At 40.1% G+C, this 22178-nt stretch overlaps 2 protein-coding genes across 2 annotated transcripts in view; one reads left to right on the top strand and one right to left on the bottom strand.

Annotated features, from left to right (window-relative positions):
* Positions 1 to 22178, top strand: part of grm5 (glutamate metabotropic receptor 5) — a 1174932-nt gene that overhangs the window by 681761 nt on the left and 470993 nt on the right. The gene's annotated exons all lie outside the window — the stretch shown is intronic.
* The window catches only part of tmem135 (transmembrane protein 135), a 184337-nt gene continuing 175006 nt past the window's right edge, over positions 12848 to 22178 (bottom strand). Inside the window, exons 13-15 of the mRNA XM_003219353.3 lie at positions 18947 to 19045; positions 18197 to 18264; positions 12848 to 17021 (exon numbers count right to left, since the gene is read on the bottom strand). Coding sequence (XP_003219401.1) covers positions 16883 to 17021; positions 18197 to 18264; positions 18947 to 19045 — 306 coding nt within the window. The 3' untranslated portion in view covers positions 12848 to 16882. The remainder of the gene's footprint in view (positions 17022 to 18196; positions 18265 to 18946; positions 19046 to 22178) is intronic.

Genomic DNA, 22178 nt, shown 5'->3' with positions numbered 1-22178 from the left:
TGGAAAACTCACCGCAACCCAGTGATTCTGGCCATGAAAGCCTTCGACAACACATTTTCCAAAATGATTTTAAGGGCATTTGTAAGAGAGATTTTAATCATAAGTTTTCAGATTAGAACCTATTACCCTACCAATTCCAAGAGTTCATTTTTATTCCAAAAAGTAATAGGAAATTTCAAGCTGTGGAATGGCAAATATGAGATGTTAACTTCTTTCATTGTTGTTGAGCAACAAGGATGGGTTACTTTTTAAATACTGTAATGAGTAACGGAACAAATTACTTGAGAAACTTTGCAAATTCTGTAATTAAATAAGCAGTGGATATTTTGTTGTCCTACTGATGTTGAACTCCAACACCCACCTTCTTCACCACTGGCTAGACTGATAAGGTCTGCTGGGACTTGTAGTCTACCAAAGCCTAGGGAACCACATGCTTCCCACCTTGGCATTGCAGAAAATGTCTCCCTGGACAAATTATGTTGAAAACTACAGCTGAAATGTTTGACAGAAATTCAGAAGCATAGCATGACATGCAGACACATAAGCGCACACACATACAACCTCTCTGATAAATCTTTTTGCCAAGTATCTGGTTCATTCGTGACCTCTGCTTCTGATGTTTCTCTTCAGTTCCTCTCACCTTCCAGCAGACTATGGGACTCCTCTCCGCTGAGGTCAGGGAACCCATTTCTGTTTCTTTCATGCAGTATTTCTTAGTTGGAAAAGAAACCATTTTTCAGCTGCTAAAATGAAATAAAGCAACTATGGAGGCACATCGCCATCATGTGGGTCATGCAGAGAAATCATGCAGCAGATCAATCCACAGAGCAGGGAGAGAAGAGACATGTATTCTGTTTGAAGTCTGATATTACCTTTTTGTGCCACTTAACCTCATTTATACTTCTTTAACCTATGCCCAAGCTGGAATACATGTATGGTGCATCTACGTTGGCAAATGAATGCAGTTCAATATCACTTTAACAGCCATGGCTCAATGCTTTGGAATAATAGGAGTTGCAGTTTTACAAGATCTTAAGCTTTTTTTGCCCAGGATTCTATAGCAATGAGCCATGGTAGATAAAGTGCTCTCAAAACTGAAAATTCTACAGTGTAGATGCACCCTTGGACACTGTCATTTTTTAATGAATTAAATCACTCTTGAACCTTCAGAATTGTGCATCCACATTGTGAGGGATCGACAGCCTAAGGTTGACAGACCTTAAGATTTGGGCACTTGTTTCTGGGATTTAAGTCTCAAGGTAAGAGAGTGTTGGAAAATGTATATGCATGTATTTATATCCCACATATCCATGGGACGGATACCTCTTTAGGGATTTTCAAAGTCTTCCAGATGATTCTATGGTTTACGTTCACTCATAGTTATCATAGAAATGCCTTGGATAACCTAACGAATTCTTGGAGAAGATGCCTTGCCAGAAATGTTTAGGTCCTCTGGGGAAGATCCATGGTAAATTCTGGTGCCCTGTCCCAGCAGTTGGTGAAAGGTCTCCCTCTGTTTATTTGCTTTAAAGTGGATTAAATGAGTCTACACGGACATATAATCAAGTTCAAAGCAGATAAGCTGGATTTTATATGGCAGTGTAAAAGGGGCCTGAGGGAGAGAAGAGCAGCCGGGCACAGCTCCATCAGGCCTTGGTCGCACAATTTCTGGGAAGCCCATCCCACGTTCCAACTGCATCTCCTGAATTTAACCCCTTTCTCTACTGCCTTTTTCTTTTCTGTGCTTTTCTAGATTGTGGACCTAATGGCAAAGAACTGTCAAATTAATAATCAGCATACATTCCCACAGTGGGCACTTGGGATACACCGGGATTTGGTTTCAGAGCCCCCGTGGATACTAAAATCTATGGACACTAACACTCCATTAAACGCAGAGGCATAGTAAAATGATGTCCCTTTTACAAAATTGCAAAACCAAATTTCTCTTTAAAAGTAAAAAAAAAAGTATTTCACTGATTCTAAGGTGCACTTTCCCCCCATTTTAGAGGGCACCCAAAATGGGGTGCACCTTGTATGAATTATTCAGTATGTCATTTCTTAAGTAACAGTAAAAAGGTAAAAGGTAAAGGTTTCCCCTGACGTTAAGTCCAGTCATGACCAACTCTGGGGGTTGGTGCTCATCTCCATTTCTAAGAATAAGAGCTGGCATTGTCCATAGACATCTCCAGGTCATGTGGCCGGCATGACTGCATTGAGCGCCGTTACCTTCCTGCTGAAGTGGTACCTATTGATCTACTCACATTTGCATGTTTTCGTACTGCTAGGTTGGCAGGAGCTGGGGCTAACAGCGGGCGCTCATTCTGCTCCCGGGATTTGAACCTGGGACCTTTTGGTCTGCAAGTTCAGCAGCTCAGCCACCACAGGCCCCTAAGTAACAGTAAGTTTAAGGATTGAGCCCAACCATACCGTAACCATTAAGAATCAAACCACCTGTGAAATTTGCAGCCAGGGTGAAGCAGCTGTAAAAGGTACTAAAGTAGCACAAAGCATATCTTTTGTTGAGGGTTGGTGTTGAAGGAGTTGTGTTGATGAAGAGTTGCTGTTGGAGAGAAAGTTGCAAAGATACAGAAGAATTGGAGAACCAAACCAGTGAGAGACTTTGGCAAGTAAGAAGGTTTCAGCTACTTGGGAGTGTTTGGAGGAAGAACTTGATAAGAATACTGTAGAGTCTCACTTATCCAACATTCGCTTATCCAACATTCTGGATTATTCAACGCATTTTTGTCATCAATGTTTTCAATACATCATGATATTTTGGTGCTAAATTTGTAAATACAGTAATTACTGCATATTGAACTACTTTTTCTGTCAAATTTGTTGTATAACATGATGTTTTGGTGCTTAATTTGTAAAAGCATAACATAATTTGATGTTTAATAGGCTTCTCCTTAATCTCTCCTTATTATCCAACATATTCATTTATCCAACATTCTGCTGGTCCGTTTATGTTGGATAAGTGAGACTCTACTGTAACAGTCTTCTGCCATATTGTAAATATTCCTTGTCTTATCTGCTACAAAGGCAAGTTGTGTATGTATTCACTAGAGGGGGGGCATTTCTGCTGAAAAGGGGCTTGTTTCTGTTGCTTCATACAAAACTCCTTCAATTTCATTGTGACACACCTTACATCTCCGGCCCACCCGCTGTTTGGGTATCAGCCAGCATGCCAATGCCTTAAATCACGAAATAGTTTTCTAAGATCTACAGAGATACTCGCAGGAACACCTCAGCAAGCAAGAGTCCAAAAGTGGCAGGCTAAAACCTGAAACTTCAATCAGTGGCTGACGCCAAATGAGAGACTCCTTCCTGGGCACACAGATGACTAGGCAACTTGGAAGGCATGGAACAGATGCAGAGCCTACCTTAAGAAATGGGGCTACAAAGTGGAATCCACAACATGCGAGTGTGGAGAAGGGCAAACCAAATACCCTCTATTACAATGCAGTCTGGGCCCTGCCACATGCACAATGGAGGACCTTCTCACAGCAACACCAAAGGCACTCCAAGTGGCCAGCAACTGGTCAAAGGACATTTAGTATAATGACAAGTTGTTGTTGTTGTTGTTTGTTTGTTTGTTTTTAAAAAACAACTTTGTCTTTTCAAATACATTTCAGCTTGTACCCTCGGTTTGCTTCTGAGGAGGAATACACTTATTTTGGAGGGATGCAGAGAATGAAGGGCCACAGTCCCAAATAATAATAATAATAATAATAATAATAATAATAATAATAATAATAATAATAATAATAACTACAGCCGCTATCAGGACCTCAAGATTGAACTTCAAAGACTCTGGCAGAAACCAGTGCAGGTGGTCCCAGTGGTGATGGGCACATTGGGTGCCGTGCCAAAAGATCTCAGCCAGCATTTGGAAACAATAGACATTGACAAAATTACGATCTGCCAGCTGCAAAAGGCCACCCTGCTGGGATCTGCGCGCATCATCCGAAAATACATCACACAGTCCTAGACACTTGGGAAGTGTTCGACTTGTGATTTTGTGATATGAAATCCAGCATATCTATCTTGTTTGCTGTGTCATAATAAAATAATAATAAAATAATAATAACTACTTTATTCTTATACCCCGCCCCATCTCCCCAAAGGGACTCGGGGCGGCTTACATGGGGCCATGCCCAAACACAGCAGTATAATAACAACAGCAAGACAATAAAACAAATTACTCAACAATAACACATCAGCATCAATAAAACAGTCATAAAAGGTCAACATACAAAATAAAATGTTAAAAAACAGGAGATGAATACATGGATCTGGGCCAAAGTGCAGAATATTTCAGAGTCGGGGAGAGGTAGTTTCACAGCTAACATAGTCAATAAAGTGCTAATATAATACTGAGAAGGCATAATCGGTGAGTGGGTCTATTTAGAACTGGATTTTTTATAATCTGGATTATATGGCAGTGTAGAAGGGGCCTGAGAGAGGAGGAGGAGGAGAAATTTTCCCAGCCCAACATCTCTGCCAATGCAACCATTTCATCCACAGCCTCAGCCAGACGGCTGTTTACCATTCTGGCTGAGCTAAGCTTTGCCTCTTAGTTTCCCTGCCTCCCTAACAGTGCCTTAGAGCAATGGAAGAAAAAGTCATGCAGACAAACTGACTTTCGTCTTGAAACAAAAACAACGTATTGTGCATACTTTGAGCAAAACATCATCTAGGACCCCCAAGATAATATCATCTTTTTAAGGAGCCAAACCTAGCATTGCCTGAAGAGCAATTGTTCCTGGGATCTCCATTTGTCCTGTTATTGTTCATTTTCGAGTCACCCGCTTGCTGCAAAGTTTCCCTTTCCCCCACTTTTGGCTTCCCAGGCTGTCTGTTCTTGCTGACGGAAGGTCTGCTTGCCCGGCCAAGATTCCTCAAGTGAAATTTCCCTCGTACGATCTCACTGGGGCCCTGTGAGGAAAATGCTGTGACTCATTTTCCTGCCTGGCCACAAAGAGGTGGCGGGGAGGGGAGAAAGGCGAGGAGGGAAGCGGGATGGGTGGATTGAAAACTTCCTGTAGAGACAAAGAAATGAAGTGTTGCTCCGAGGAACTCTGCCAAGAGTTAAACCCTCTAAATCACAGTGAAATTGCCAGAAGTCAGCTGGCATGGAGAATCCCACTTCCCCAGCTGCTCTGTGGCAGCCATAAATGGGCCCGGGGAGGCTGAGCCACAGCAGCCAGAATGTAGCAAAACGGGGATAAACACAGTGGAAACCTTTCAGCCCGTTGACCCCCTACCCATTTAATTTTTTCTGTACATACACAAACAACACTCTGACTTGTTTCGAGTTTCCTGCAGGCTTTATTGTGGCCGAGTGAATCATCCAAACATTTCCACAACTGAGTGTATCAAGCAATATACCCTTCAACATTGAAACAGACACACTCATTTTAAATCACTTGATGGAACGCTTGATGGAGTCAGCAAGTTTCAGATTAGTTCTTCTCCTTTTCAGACTGCTAAAGCTCAACTGGGTGATGATAGATTTTTAGAAATGTGTGTAACATTGCGTGCCTTCCAGTCATTTAAGGCCTATCGTGAACATAGGATGGAGTTTTCTTGGCAAGATTTGTGGGATGTTTGCCTTTGCTTCCATCTGAGGCTGAGAGTTGTGACTTGCCAAAGGTCACTCAGTGGGTTTCCACGGGTAAGGGTGCATCTGCACTGTAGAAGTAATGCGGTAGCAACATGGATTAAACCCTTGTGCCAGCTGAACTGCTGACCTGAAGGTTGGGTTGCTGAACTGAAGCTTGCCGATTCAAATCCACAAGATGAGGTGAGGCTTCTGTCTGCCAGCCCAGGCTTGCAGGGAAATGAGAGAAGCCTCTCAACTAACACATACAGGCATCCCCTGGGCAATGTCTCTGTAGACAGCCAATTCTCTCACACCAGAAGCAACTTTCAGTATGTCCTCAAGTCATTTCTGACACTATTAAAAATCAGCACTCTCTGACAGAGAAGGTTCAAGACCTTGCAAAACTACAGTTCCCATGATTCCATAGTATTGAGCTAAGGCAGTTAAAGGGGAGTCACACAGCATTAATTCTGCCCCCTGAAAGAGGATTCAAGCTCTGTTCTCCAGAGTCATAGCCTGATGCTCAAACCACACCATTCTAGGAAATACAAGTTTCTTTTCCATCTCTCTTCTCTCCTGTTGAGTTAATTTAATGCAAACAACTTTTGCTCTTTGAACTCAATTTGCAGCAACTGAAGGACAAAGGAGGAAAGTGGGAGGAGGAGATAGAAACTGAGACACTTTTAAAAGCGTCTGGCAAAATGGGACAATAGAGGATTATTCAAGACGACCGCTGACAAATTGGTGCAGTTGATTGAAGAATTCACCCAGCAGACTCAAAACTCAGTGGGTGCCAATCTGTTTCACAAGTTACTGTAACAGAAACCTAGAAGGGGGAAAGCAATCTCAAGCTCACATCATCACAAATATATAGTAAAGTCTATGCTGCCATTACTAGAGGAAGTTGAGTAAGAGGTGAGTGTGTGCCAGCAACTAGACTCCTTCTGATTTTTAAGTCTCTAAAAGATAACTATAGTTTTTCTTTCAATATCTGCAGATTCTTTATCCATGGAGTCAACAATTCTCGTTTTAAAAATATTCAAAGGCAAATTCCAAAAATAAAAAAAAAATTAAAAAAAATCTACATTCGATTTTGCTATTCTCTACACCAGTGTATATAATGAGATTTGATCATCCATTCATTTTGGCATCCACACAGGGTTCTGGAATGAAACCCTAGCAGATATCAAGGCCCCACTGTATTCTGATTAAATTGTCAGAAAATGGAAGAAATTTATCAGAAAGGGTTTTTCATCCACACAATGCAATATTATTGAGCACTCAATGGTAATCCCATTTCCATCCTGACACAGTTCCCAAATCTATTTTTTATGTGTACATTTTAGAGAAAATGCTGTGACTGTAGCACAACTCCATAGTCTTGACCTCTGCTCATTGGCAACCAGCCCCCAAACAAATCAAAATCACCTTGTCTAGCTAACTGCCTGGTGAAAAGCACACTATAAATGTAATAAATAACATTATGAATAACTCATTGGCCCAGGTTTCTGGGCCAGGATCCAATATACGTGCTTAGAAGGACAAAAAGTGCTCAATAATGCTCAGGAGAAAAAAAAAAACTCTTCAGTTCCAAAAGACGATTTTTCAAATATTGCAGGCAGAGCATTCTTGCGGCTGGGCTAATATCTGGGAGGAATTTAATAGAGGCATCGTATAAAATCCCAGCCGGGATCTAGTGTCCAAGGCGCTGCCAAGATACACCAGTCTGTGTATCACCATTACCGTCTTGGGGGCAGTGCTTTAAGCAACACCATATGAAATTGCGTCTGGGAATCTACTGGCATTTTCTCGGGAAGAGACAATAAAAATCCACCTGCCAAAAGATTTACGAGGGATACGAATACATATACTGGCTGCTGCTACTGCTGCCCATTCTAAACCTCTTGGAGAAGGAAAAACATTACCAGTACTGCCAAACCAGTAGCATACTGGAGTGCAGCACACACAGACACTTGTAATGACTTAGAAGGACTGAAAGTACTATTGCCATGTAATCAAACCGAGGACCACTATGTATGGAACATTTGGGAAAGTCTAGTTCCTCCAACTCTTCTCCTTTCTTTTTCCTTTTGGGGTTGTCTGACTTTAAATAGTGTCCAAAACTTTGTGTCCCCTTCTGACTGGGGTTGCCAAGTCTCAGGGTGCCATCTAAGGTTCCTAATTTTGATGGGTTACTTCCAGGCATAGGGCTTTCATGGGTCCACTCCTGCCGAGAGGGTTGCATACAACCTCATTTCTGGCAGAGAGACTTCTAGCTGGCTATGTGGCTTGCCAAATGGTTAATTAAATCAATTGTGGTTTGCAAATACAATTAATATTGTCTTATCTGCATGTATCTCTTAAAGACAAACAGTGAACAACTGGCATTGCTGCTAAAATCATAACACTTAATGGGATCACTAGACATCCCCTGAAGTCATTCTTAGGTCTCAGGAGTGGGTCTGAGCTGGGAACCCTACTGCCAGCTGAATATCTCAATCTGCAGAGCCTTGCATACAGCTAGTTGCAGCTAACTGCAAAACAGATGCTGCTCACTTCTCATAGATGCAACTGTAAAACAGACATCCAACATCCAGAATAAGGCATCCTCAGTAAGTTGAGCAAGCTCAAAAAGATGGTTGAAGCCCAAAGAATTGTTATTGTAGAGTTGCAGTGAATTGTTACTGCAGACTTCAAGATTGTGGTTCCTCACGGTTCAAATCTAAGGCTGTGTTCACATAATTTTTTTAAAAAAACAACATATTCTCCCTCAAGCTGGAGCTAGCAATCTTCATAATGCAGTGCAATTTCTGGGAAGAATCTGGAGTTTTCAATCCGTAACCCACCTTTTCTCTGTAGAGAACAAAACTGGGGGATCCTTAGGAGTTTGCAGAAAACTATGTAGTGTCCTCCACATTTGTGGCCATTTGGATAGCTGGATTGGGTTCATTTCAGCCCACTATATTGTCCATATGCATACTACCACCATTATCCTTCTCCTGTGCTGATCAATGAAGGGAAGGAATGTGTTGCCATTGTGTTTTCTCCACTACTTGCTGGCCACGAAGCTTCCTGCAAGAGGTTGGCTGTTGCAGTCATGTCTGCTGAAGTCGTAACAGGGAGCCTGCACAATCAACAAGGAGAGATTTGCTCTACCTTCCTTCTGATTACACAGGCACTCTGTTATGATCTCAGCAGATGTGACCGCAATGACCAGGCATGCCTTGGTTGTCCAGGAGTGATGGCAGCGACACAGAGGATAAGGGGGCATGCCAGTGGGGTGAGCGCAGTCTCGACCTAGCTAGACCACCTGGAAAACAAAATGGCATTGTGGAATTTGGCCCAGTGTGTGTGGCCATTGTCATGGTCAACAATGCTCCGGACTGTCCCTGGATTAAGTGGCCAGTGAAGATGTGCCCTAAGTGATGAGACGCTAGAAAGGCCGATGTATGCATAGGACAGGTCTGCACAACTTGTGGCCCTCCAGATGTTTTGGCCTTCAGGTCCCAGAATTCTTGACCACTGGACAAGCTAGTTAGAGCTTCTGGGAGTTGTTGTCCCAAACACCTGGAGGGCCAAAGGTTTTGCAGGGCTAGCATAAGTACTCACTCCTGCCTCGAGGAAAAGGCAGAACCTGCTTTGGGCAACCAGTTTTGAGAATCTTGAAAATTAATGAAATTAAATTTATTCATTCCACAGTCCAGTTATAAATAAGATAAATTCTATAGGTTTGTTCTTATGTTGAATTTGTACGTCAGATACATTTTCAAGTGTAGCGCCAGCCAATTTGTTTGGGGTTTTTAAAATTTTTGTATAGCATAGGGAAAGGTTAATACCCCTGTAGCATTTGTTTTGTTCTCTGTTCCACATTTCACATCACTTTCTGTGCCTGTGACAATTGGATTTTAAAAAGGTTTGGGTTGCTGTGAAAACAGAATTGACGATAAAGCTTCAGTAGAAACACCTTTTTCCCCATGATAACTCTTGCAGGAGTGAATTTCCATTCCGAAGGGTAGAAGCTGCCTTGGAGACTAGGACGCAGAACAATGGCTTCAAATTACAGGAAAGGAGATTCCACCTGAACATCAGGAAGAACTTCCTCACTGTGAGAGCTGTTCGACAGTGGAACTCTCTCCCCCCGGAGTGTGGTGGAGGCTCCTTCTTTGGAGGCTTTTAAACAGAGGCTGGATGGCCATCTGTCGGGGGTGCTTTGAATGCGATTTTCCTGATTCTTGGCAGGGGGTTGGACTGGATCGCCCATGAGGTCTCTTCCAACTCTATGATCCTATGTTTTCTTTTCACTTGCTGTTGTCTCACCCCCATTTGTAACTAGTAGTTGTATGTAAGTTGGATGTTTGTAACTCGGAGACTGCCTGTATTGGAGGGGAACAAAGCACTTGTGGGATTTCATGTTCTTGATGCCAAAATGACTAACCTTGACTTTATATATCTTGGCTTCAGGATGTGGGATTCCCTATTCTGCGCTGTGCTGCCTCTGGATATCATAACTACAAAGACAAAACCATAAGCCTAACAATGGAGGTCATATTTATTCAGTGCACTGTTGGTTGCGCACTAGTGGAATCCAGTATATGTTTTTTTTTCAGTTTATTTCCCACCTTTCTCCTTTTACAGGATCCAAGGCATATAAACAGAATCCATACATATAAAAAGGACAGTACAGTTAAAAATTAAAAATTGATTCATACAGAATGTCAAAAAGGACTAATTATTCGTTTAGCACATGGTTAAAACAATATAAAGTGCCATTAAAACATAGTAAAATGATGAGTAAAGGTATAGGTTTCCCCTGACGTTAAGTCCAGTCGTGTCCAACTCTGGGGGTTGGTGCTCAACTCCATTTCTAAGCCGAAGACACCTCCATAGACACCTCCAGGTCATGTGGCCGGCATGACTGCTGTTATCTTCCCACCGGAGCAGTACCTATTGTTCTACTCACATTTGCATGTTTTCGAACTGCTAGGTTGGCAGAAGCTGGAACTAACAGCGGGCGCTACTCCGCTCCCCGGATTCGAACCTGGGACCTTTTGGTCTGCAGGTTCAGCAACTCAGCGCTTTAACACACTGCACCACCGGAGCAGCAAAATGATATAAGCAGATAAAAGGAATTAAAAATCTTACTCATTTAAAAGCTCTCTTTGCTACATAAATATAAACTAAAAATCTGCTTGAAAACAAAGGTGTTTGGCTATTGGCAAAAGGGAGAACCAACCGAAACTCCCATGGGAGGGAATTCCACAACTCCATGGAGCAGCCTCTGAGAAGTCTGTAACATTGCTGGTGTATATTTACACTATATTGTAAGTATATAGGATATCATTCATAGTGTAATGTTGCCAGTGAAGGACCACAGGATGGTAACCATCATTTGCGGCAGTAAAGTGATAGAAATGTGTCCATGGGAGCCTCCTGTAACTGTAGAAAGTTAATGATAGCTTCAGAATTTCCTTTCTGCTGATACTCATTCCTTGCCCCCCAGCATGTGTGCAAGCTAAGGATTTTTGCAAAATTTCTCAAGGCTTGAGCATTCACAAAAAAGGGGGGAGGAATTCCATGTGCCTTACAGCTGACTGATTTATATATTTGCTCTATTGCATTTGTGATTAAGTATCTTAAATACCAAACCTGGTCTTGCATATTGAAAAACCAAGCCAGCTGTCAGTGTTGTACGATGTCAGCTGCAGCCCCCACTTGTACCATGGCACATGTCCAGGGCTTTTCATGATGTGATCTGAACCATCCTGGAGTTGCCTAAAGCTACGAAACCAAGCCGGTCTCATTCCAGAGGCCTCGGTGCTTCTTCAAGGAAAGGCCGTCCCTACATTAACAGCCCAGAATGGATTGCTGTGTTTTGCATTTTTCTGTACAGAAGAATTCTCCAAAATATTTTGGGATGCTCAAATAAAGAATGAATACTCGCCAAGATTATTCAGCAGGAAGAAAACTATAATTATTCATATTTAAATACAAGCATGAAATTATTCCAAATTTGCATTCATTGGGATAGCGAGGTTGTCTCAATAAGAAAAAATATGCCAGAATTTAGTAAAGCCCATGCTGTTTTATAGCATCCACCCTTCAGTTCTATTCATCATTCAATGTATTTACTCAGGAGCAATTCCCACTGAATTTCAAGGAAACCTTTGGGCCATCTTCATATCCATGTACTATTAGCAACTTGTACCTTCCCAGAAATTACTTGACTGGAAATGTTATCATCCTTCTCAATTGGTTATGTTGAATAAGACCAATGGTAGTTGCAATCAAAGACATTCTTCTCCTGCTTCCTCTGTTGATTTTAGGCTGTAATCTCTTGGTATAGGGACATCGCATATCTATTCTTTATAAAATTGTATAAGATTGCAAACATAGTTTTGAAAAATGGAATGTAGAGCCTGCATTTGACTGGGTGAGAAAAGCTTGTTTCTGCTGCTCTTCAACCTTTGCACAATGAAAAATGGGGACTTAAAATAGTATAATTAACTCATAAATCAGGATTTCACATTAATGATCTCCTTATGGTAAGATGTAAAGAAACATTCTACTACAGACACAAGGAGAAAAGCATGATTTAGCCTGATCAACTGCAATTGGATCCCTTTAGCACCCTGAAGCTGAATTGGGGGTGGGGGGAATATTCCCAACCATTCTTGTTTGGAGCACATACCAATGTACTGTTGCACTGAACCCTAACACAACAGGGAAAGGGGCTCACTGGATAGAGAGGTCTTCCAACACAGTGGTGCAAATGACAGGGCAAATCCATATATTGTAGAGAGGTGTGGTTGCCAGATGCCATTTTGATGCCCTATTCAGGCTGGATCTTGTTAACATCTGTAGAATTTGATGCAAAATCTTTTGGGATTTCTGTCTTGAGAAAGGATTGTTCCTAGGTAGCTAGGCAGGCAGGTAGATACAGAAATCTAAGATATGCTTAAACCAACAAGCATAAAAACACAAACTATAATCAATATTTTAAGTCTTAAACACATTGATCAGTTCTGTAATGGGATTCCAAGGCAACTGAAATGGCGGTGTCAAGCTTTAGGACAGAAAGTCTCAAGTCTGTGAAAATGGGTTCCTCGGGAGAATTTTGTTCTATTAAATGAATCCAAGGATTACAAGGTGTCTGGTAAGCAAAACTTTCCATTATCGAGGATGAACAGCTTAAAGGCATACTACTTATTTCAAAGTTTTCCAATGAAAATAACATAGGCTATGTAAAATACATTTTATTTTTATTTTTTATAGTACATAGAATTGGTTATCACTGAGGAACATGAAACGCAAGAGAACAAGATGACAGGCAGAAACATCAGTCTGCTTGAGATACAGTATTCAAGACATTCCAGCTCCCATAGAGAATAACTCACTGTTCCAGCATAATCAAAAACTCAGAATGCACTACGCCAGAATCTGAGCATGTTTAATGCAGAGGCAAGTCCCACTGGTTTCAATATAACATTTCAGGAGTTCAAATAAAGGGATTAATGAGTGTGTGTGATTCACACTTTCTCCCCATACTTGCAGTTTTGATTCCAATGGGCAAGGATGCATACTAGATGCATACTAGATGTGAACATAATGATTACAATGAGTATCTAACAAGGCTAAAGTGCAGGGAGAAGTAGTGTAATACTGTAGTGCTTCCTCTTTTGTTTCTTCTTACGTGTATCCTTTTCTAGGCCGCATATTTAATCTGACCTTTAAGATAAATGTGGTGATTGTATGAATCATTTGTTTTTGTAGGTGTTTTTGTCCAAAAAAATGGGGGATAGGATTATACTGCATATCCTAAAGTAGAAGGCCTCCTTTGGTGTAGCTGAAACAGCTATTTTAAAAGAAGCAATCTGTAGTCCTGTATAAAGGGTAAGCCTCTGCCAAAGGATTGAGAAGAGTCACAGTTTGCAGGAAAAGACTGAGATGTCAGACTTTTTTTACTCATCTGAAATTAGGCATATCCCTAAGAATAGCTTTCAGTGGCAGTGAGATCAGGTTTTAATGGACATGTCTTCTGAGGATGTGGTGTGACAATTTTCAACTTCTGACATTATTTCATTCAAGTCAAGCTGAAATATCTTCTGGTGTAAGCCAATATCAGAATTCCCAGACAGAAGAGAAATGAAGGAATTCAAGCCACCAAAGATGAAGGGCCGGTTCAGTGGTTTTGCCCCTTTCTGTACAAAAAAAATCCTCTTAAGTGTGTGTTATGCCTGAATGCTCATCGAGTCTTTCAGTTACTTCATTTGCAATCTCCTACACAAGTGTAAGTGACCTTAGTAGTGGCTCAAGAGTTTGAGAGAGAGAGAGTTTGAGAGAGAGAGAGAGAGAGAGAAAGAGAGAGATGCTTCCAAAGAATTGCCCTCTTTCTTAAGTGTCTCCCTGTACTCAAGTGTCTGAACACCTGTAAGAACTGAAGAGATTTGAACAGATGTTGTCTGCCGTGGTATTTCCATTATAGTATAGCTCAGGCATGGGCAAACTGGCCCTCCAGGTATTTTGGACTTTAACTCTCAGAAATCCCAGCTAGCTTACCGGCTGTTGGGAATTGTGGGAGTTGAAGACCAAAACATCTGGAGGGCTGAAGTTTGCCCATGCCTGGTATGGATCCAGTCAGGTGAAATTCTCCTTGATCCGTCTTCCATTCCATCTCATTATACTCTATGCCTTCCTTTGAGATTGCCTTTATAAGAAATAGTTTAAAAAAAATTAAATCCTGCTGCCGTATTATTGATACTTGTAGCTGTGAGGGAAATGGGAAGGCTTCTGACAGTTTGCCATTCAACGAAAATGCACTAGCCAAGGGATGGCAACCAGAAGCCTAAGTATACAGGCTCCTCACCATAGAGGAAAGGTCTATACACAAGGATGTTCTGAGGAAGAAAAATGCCTTGTGGCTCAAAGGAGCTTGAGTATGATTGCCACTGCTGATTGTAGCTTTGTATCTCTATAAGAGCTTCCCCAGCTCTTCTATCAGGTACCACTGATATACATTCTCCCACCCTAAAAGGGTTTCTTTTCTACTAGGACCAAGGTCAAATTTCCCTGAGTTTAAGATCAGTGCTTTTTCTATGGCTTAAGGCAAGGGCCTCTGAGCCACCGATATCCTGACCAGATAATTCATTGGCCACACGTAATCTATCTGCAAGGTACTCAGAGACAATCTAGCCATCTAGCCACCACTCAGTTTGCTTTAACAAGCAACCAACAGCAGGCAGTTTATTCAAAGAAGCCGAATGAACAATGAGTGAGATAGAAGACTCTTTTCCACCCAACCCCCTCAAAGGCAGAGATGGGCTCACAATGGTTTGGCAAACAGATCAAACCTAGTGCACGAAGAAATAAAAACAAATAACATGATTAACATTCTCTTTAGAGATACATGTCAACAGCATTAGAGAAGACATTCAACATGGGCAGAGGTGCTTGGTCCATTCTTTTTTAAAAATTCAGATAATTACAGCAGCATGGAACCTGGAATAAGGACCAGCTAAAATGACACAATATTTTGAGTGAGCTTTCGAATTCTCCAGAGCTGGTCATTCATGCTGGATGCCAATTTTTTAAAAGAATGGGAGAACTGTTCCTAGGCAGGATATAAAGTAACACCACAGTCACTGACATAAGGTTAAAAGTTTTTAAACCCAGCAATATCTTTACCACAATATGCATGTATATCTCTGAACCTCTAGTTATATTTTCATGCATCCAGATCTTTCCTCCAAATGACATACTTTACTCTTATCAGCCTTGAAAAAAGTTCTAATGAATTCAAATTCTTTCCCACATTATTGTTTGTTTTTGTCAGTCAGGTATCATATTAACTTCATTTTTATGAAATTATTCCACTGTATGTAAATATATGCAAATGTGATATAGGATATTGCACATCTACACATGCACATGGTTTGGGGAAACCAGCATACAGCAATTGAATCAGTCTCTGAACTATACAGCTCATCTTTCTGATATTTTTGCCTATAGATATTTCAACTTTTGGCACAGTAGATGACTCAAAGTGATAATGCTGTTTTCTTTTTCTCTTCCAGATGCTGCCGAGTTCTTCGCCACAGTTCATCTTCAGCTGGTTATTGAAATGGAATTAGACCATCAAGGTATGGTCGGTACATGACAGAAAAAGAGGGAAGTGGCTCCAAAGCAATTGCCAACCTGTGCTATAACTTTGCCTATTGGTTTATATATATGGCTGTTTCATATCCGTTACACTTTCAACAAAGAACATTTTCAGAAGTAAGCAGCATCCATATTCTTTTTATTCACCTATTACATATTGGGGTTTTCATTCCTTTTGAAGGCCATTGGATTACTGACATTGTAACAGGCTTAGACAATTTAATTCCATATTCGAAGACATGCCCATTTTCTGAAGTCTTTTTTGTGTACATTTCTTAAATTCATCTAGTTGTTTGTGAGACTTACTTCAACATCCAAAAAATACTACATTCCATTTTGCGGTGGTCTTGCCTTTTTCTGGAATTCATATAAGTATCTATAAGTTCTTTAAGATCTATGTTATCCAGACCTAAAAAAAATTAAGTTTTTTCTCTCCCTTTCAACGTGATCCAAGGTGTGCAACTGGATTTAAGAGAAGAGCTGTTGCTCTAAGAAGGCAGTTTTCAAAGCCAAACCTGAACGTAAACAGTGCAGTCATAAACAGGACAACAAATATTGCCTCTTTAAACAGTTTCCAGTGATAAAAGTATTTCTTTTTCTTTAAAAAAAATCCATCTAGAACAGAGAAAAGCTTTTCCACTATAATTGACTTTGGGAATAAAATGTAGGGTAACTTTAGACCTATAAAGCATCTGTATGTGTATGTTTTTCCATGTACCCTTTATTTTCTAAATGCAAAAATATCATTTTTCAAAAAATTATCTATTGGAATGAATTAAAATGAATGTAATGTAAGCCTTTTAATTTTATTTTATGCACATTCAGGGATTTCATAAATTTTCTTTTTGATATATTATTTCGTTGAGATATATTTATTTATTTATATATATATTTATATAAAATTCTATCGGACTGTGACAACCAGTCTCAGTGGTGCAGAAATACTTTTCTACTATGAGAGAAGTGGAATTAACACCTTTCCTCTCTATAACGTTTTAGTGTGTTCTGATTGGCACAATAGCATAACACACTGAAACTGTGCTGACATGGAAGGTAAGCCCTCCTCAGCCTATCTGACTGTTAGATTAATTAGCTCCTCCAACGTAATCACAGACTCTTGGATCACTTCCAGGACTGCACAACAGGGATCTCGGGGGGTACAACTGTGTACCTAGGGTCGAGTTTAGGTATGAAATCCTTGAAATGCATAGATGCTTCAGTGCCAAATACATCCAAAACTTTCCTGTTCATGAGAGCAAACCTAGAAAATACAAGAATTTGAGAATAAATTAGCACTTTCCTTAGAGTACAAAATAAGTCTGAACAAGGGTATGTTTCCAATAATATATCCATATTGTATGTCCATTCATATTACGTGAAGAAACAGTAAAGAAATTGAGAAAGGGTTTTTTTTTTTGCTGCTCTTATAAGATGATCCATATATATCCATAATTGCAAAACTATGGATATATATGGATTATCATACAGGACCAACAAAAAAACTTTCTGTCTTAAGTAAAATCCATAAACCCAGAACAGAATATTGAAGATTTCCCAAAGCTTGTGAATTTGTAAAAAGTTCATACGTGATTGCCAAAATGGTTCATACAAGATGACAATGACGATGATGATTATGATAGTTACAGTATTTATATATCACTTTTTTCTCTTTCTAAAGAAACTCTTTGTTTGGACTACTTATGTGAGAGTAGAAAGCTTTCCATCTCTGGAACAATCTGGTGCAATCGAGATTTCTTTCCCTAGAGCAAACATGCCATTTGCAAACTAAGAATGTTTGCTTAAGGATTTGCTTATCATCTCTCACCCTGCTAAGACCCTACAAACAACGTTTAACACACAAAAACATGGTCAACTCTGCTTTTAAGGACCAAAGGCCATACAAAACCATGGAGTCACAGCTGTCCACCAGAAATCCATAAGGGATGGAGATAACTTAGCTCCCTTTGGGAGTAAGTTGTACAACCAAAGTGCCACCACAGAGAAAGCCCTGTTTCAAGAACCTACCAATCTGATTCTCTCATGGTGGAAAAGGGGACACAAAAAGGTTTCTGCAGAGGATCTCAGTCTCTAAAGGGAGAAGAAAGTCTTTCAAACAATATGGCGCCATTTATGTATCAAAATCAGATTTTCCATATGGAAACAAACTGCAAAGCACTACAGCTGATGATATTGTAATTATGGACAGACATGGAAATGAAATGTCAGACAAAAGCAGGAATGAGGGAATTCCACAGAAAAGGATGAGAATACCTCCTAAATATGAGACCAATGCTCTTGCCATTTCTACATACAGTGACCATTATCTGAAAGTCTCATCATTTGCGACACAGTTCATTCATACTGGTATTTTTCAAGAATTCACCTTACAAAACAGGAATTGCCATTGTATATCAGTAACCGCCCTCAATTACTCACCTTCCCTTCGTCAGCCGTAATAGGAATTTCCAATATGAAGGTCTCAGATTCTGAACTTCCATCACAGCCTAATAAAAAGACATTGATAACTTGGGGAAAAAACTGAATCCACATTGTCAGCTGTTTCCACTCAATTAAAATGAGAACTACCTGTCCAAAATCCTTGCCTAAGTTGCCTAATATCAAAACAAAGTTTTTTTACGGTCTTCATCTCTAGATACAAGCTACACCAAGTATCAATGACTAAACAAGGTCTAATTCCAAGTCCTTGGAATCATAATAACCATGTTGCTTTTTGAAGGTCATTACACTGCTGGCGCATCTTGTCAAACACAGCATTGTGACATCAGTCACCATTTCTACAAAGAACTACTAATATAAGCAATATTGGTGGAATCTGCAACAGGTGAGCAATCAAACTTACATGATAGCAAACTCTCTATTCGCAAAAGACCAAGGGAAAGCTCATATGGGTTCTTTGCTCCTGTGAGCAATTATTTGTGAAAGCAGTGGACATTTTATGTTACTTGAACATATTCTCAAGTACACGAATATTTGGCAACCTTTACCCTGTATAAGCCTAAAAGTACCAGCAAATATTTTAGTTGGAAAATAAAGGAGTCACCCAAGCCTGCCATATGAGTAACTGTCAAAACCATCTCCTTCTTTCCAGATATTTTTATTGGACTGCGATTAATCAGAAGTACTGGACACAAAACTAAAATACAAAACTCAAGGTCAAATACTTACTGCTTGGAAACATATAGCTGTGGATACAGCATAGATGATACTGTCTGCATGAGGGAAATACGGAACTTTTCCAGCTTCAATGCCTTTGAAATACATGGTCTACAAGATAAAACAGAAATATCATTCAAACAAATTATCAATTGTATGATACCTTTAATAAAGACAAGAGGGACAAAGCAATGGACTAGGATGTAGGTCTGGGAAGGAGAACCAGTGGAAGAGATCCCTAGGTCATAGCCTTGTCATCTTTAGGGAAAACTGGCACTTGGGGGGAAACAATAAACAATCAGTTATTCCCGGTGAAGACTTTAAACTAAACATTAAACTAAAACTATAATTTCATTAGGAATAACCACTCTTTTTGAGGTTAACTTTATAGTTATAGGAATATTGCTTCACCAAATGGTACTTGAGGAACATCACATCGTTCCACATGATGGATCACATAATACCACATTTTGTCCTCTCTCATACTTGGAAGGAGAGTCATTCAAAAATTGTGTACACTATTTCATGCTGGCTTTTCAAAACAAAGATCAGAAACTAAAACAGTGCCAGAATTAAACAAACATAACACTGGAAAATCAAGTAACTGCAGATCACTGATTTGTCCATAGCCAATGCTCCCCAGTTCATGGATTCTTCATGCTAAACCAGACATCCTAGTTTATTGTTACCTATAAACATAGCCATTGTCCCAAGGACAAATCAGCAAGTTTTTTTCTCCAGAAATTTGCTGGAAAGCAAAACTGGACTAGCAGTGCTTAGACCAAGAAAAATAAATGATAACAAAACTGTAAATAAAGAGAATTAACTAGTTCCAAACGTATCTACTACCGTTATTAGTTTGTGGTTCATCAGAGCAAGAGAGAGTAAAGGATTTTTTATTTACACCAAGTATTTGAACGCTTCCGGTGAAAACAGATTCCTAATATTGTAGGATTCACATGTACAAATGATATTTCGGATGCAGACAATCTTGTAATTTTCCCATATTAATTTTTCTTACATAGTGTTGGTGTATGTTGTTATACTCCAAAAAAGTAATTTATATAACGTTATTTTTGCAGCCCTCTAAAAATTACAACTGAGTTCTCTTTTGAGTTCTTTCTTTTCTTCTCCTCCTTTTCCTTTGGAGAAAACATCAGAAGTTTATTTTTATTCACATATTGTGTGTCTCCTAAGTAACATGCTCCTCTTTGGTCAGTTAACTTTGGCTGCTGTAAGAGAGTAAATCGTGCAGATTCTCATTCACCACTGCCACAATGCCCTGGAGAACACCCCAGAAAGAACACACAGAAAAAATCCATTCCAGTATTATTATACAACAAGACTGAAAGTAGTAGAATGCTCTGTTTAGTTTAAGAAAGTCCAAAGGCACAAAGAAACTTGAGGAGTATAGGAAATTCTGCATTTCCAAGCAGATATTTTTACTAGGTTTGCTCAAGTTCATCCATTTATTCTCAGGAAAAAACCCTAATATGACAATCTTGCCATTTGCTTAAACACGAGGAATCATCGACTTGTCTTTTGTTTTTTAATTTGATTATAGTAAATATACTAACTTCAGTACCAAAGTGAGCATGCAGGTACCGTTCTATTAAGACTGTTCTTCTAAAAGAAATTTCTGCCATCACCACTGGCCTTTCTGAATACAATGATGTCTCACTTGCAAATTTTCTGCTGTTCCTTTTTCCACAGTGTCCATCATACCCCATCCCAATTCAGTTCAAATGTGGGAGCAATGGCTTAACTTCCAATGGTGCAGTAGAACCAGGCCTCTTAGGGTTAAATAACTGGAATTTTTTTTTTATGATCTTAGATGAAATGCTTATAATGGCTGACAACAAAGTGTAGATTTTTGCAGAAATATTGTATTATTAAAGGAGTATTCCTTTTGGAATTCAAAGCATTTTGCTGTGGCCTGAACTGGCTATTGGTATTTGTTTGCTTTACAAAGCAGCCAATTCCTGTTGGAGATGAAAACTGCCAGGAGTGCTCTATGGATACAGATCAACACAACTGCCTGGGTTTCTGGCCTTTTTTTCCTGAAGACGTGGCAATGAGAAGTGTGATGACAAGCACATATGATTTACCATTTACCACTATGTGTTTGTTGTTTGTTCACTCCTTGTTCCTGTGAGCTCCAGTAATGTACACTTGGCCAAAGTGAAGGAAAAATATCTTTAGACTCTCCTCTTATTTAACATTGTGTTGAATCCAGGAAGGAAAGCTACAATGGACCATTGGCTTTTCTCTGGTCAGTGCACACCAAGTAAATGTACACCCCATCCCTGATCTGCATAGTAAATGAGCACCCCAAAACCTCTGAGGCATCTTTCTATTTTTCACGAGACAAGAGGCACCAGATTCTCTGTAGAGCAATGTGAGACACATGATGTAGGCTTCTGGTGGCATCTCAGAGTTCCCATAAGATTTCATATTTCATAGGAACACCCAAAACCATGCAGATCTCATGATCGAAGGCCAGCCATGACGAGATGAGACTTGTTCAGAGTCAGTCCAGCTGGACAGAGAAGAGGGAGGGCAGCACCACATCAGCTGCAATCCCAGCAGATGGATCACAGACACGTGGTACCTAAAGCCTGACTGCTGCACCCATACCAAATGCTCAGGGGCTGGGCTGGTGGGAACACTGTTGACTCCTATTCTCAGATTTGGGATTATTGACCCAATATGGGACCAGATTTTGGAGCCCAAATATAGAATATCCTTTGCAAAATGTCTGGGAACACCTAGACTCTGGATAGATTAGAAGTAGAATTTCATGAAGTGCACAAAGAAGTTACTCCCCTGAGGTTTCTAGGCCTCTGCTCCATTTTGTATTTATGTCCACATAAAGGAAACAAGCTAGGAGATAGCTGTGCTGTCCAGGCATTAACAACTCCATTTTCCCTTCTCAACTTCCTGGCATTCTCTCAGGCCCCATCTACACTGCCATATAATGCAGCTTGAACTGCATGATAATGGTCAATGAGGAGTCATCTAATGCAGATTGAACTGCATTGAACTGGGTCATATGACTCTACACTGCCATATAATCCAGTTCAATGCAGTTAATCTGTATTTTGAAAATGGATTATAAGGCAGGGTAGATCCAGCCTCAGATATTAGCTATGAGAGTGTGGAAAAGGGGTGAATGTAAGTGAAAGATTGCCAATTGGCCACTAACAAATTAGAACATGGGCACCATTTCAGATGTAACTCAATC

Source organism: Anolis carolinensis, chromosome 3 (genome assembly GCF_035594765.1).
Source record: "Anolis carolinensis isolate JA03-04 chromosome 3, rAnoCar3.1.pri, whole genome shotgun sequence".
In the NCBI taxonomy this organism is placed as follows: Eukaryota; Metazoa; Chordata; class Lepidosauria; order Squamata; family Dactyloidae; genus Anolis; species Anolis carolinensis.
This window is presented reverse-complemented; position numbering and strand designations above follow the sequence as displayed.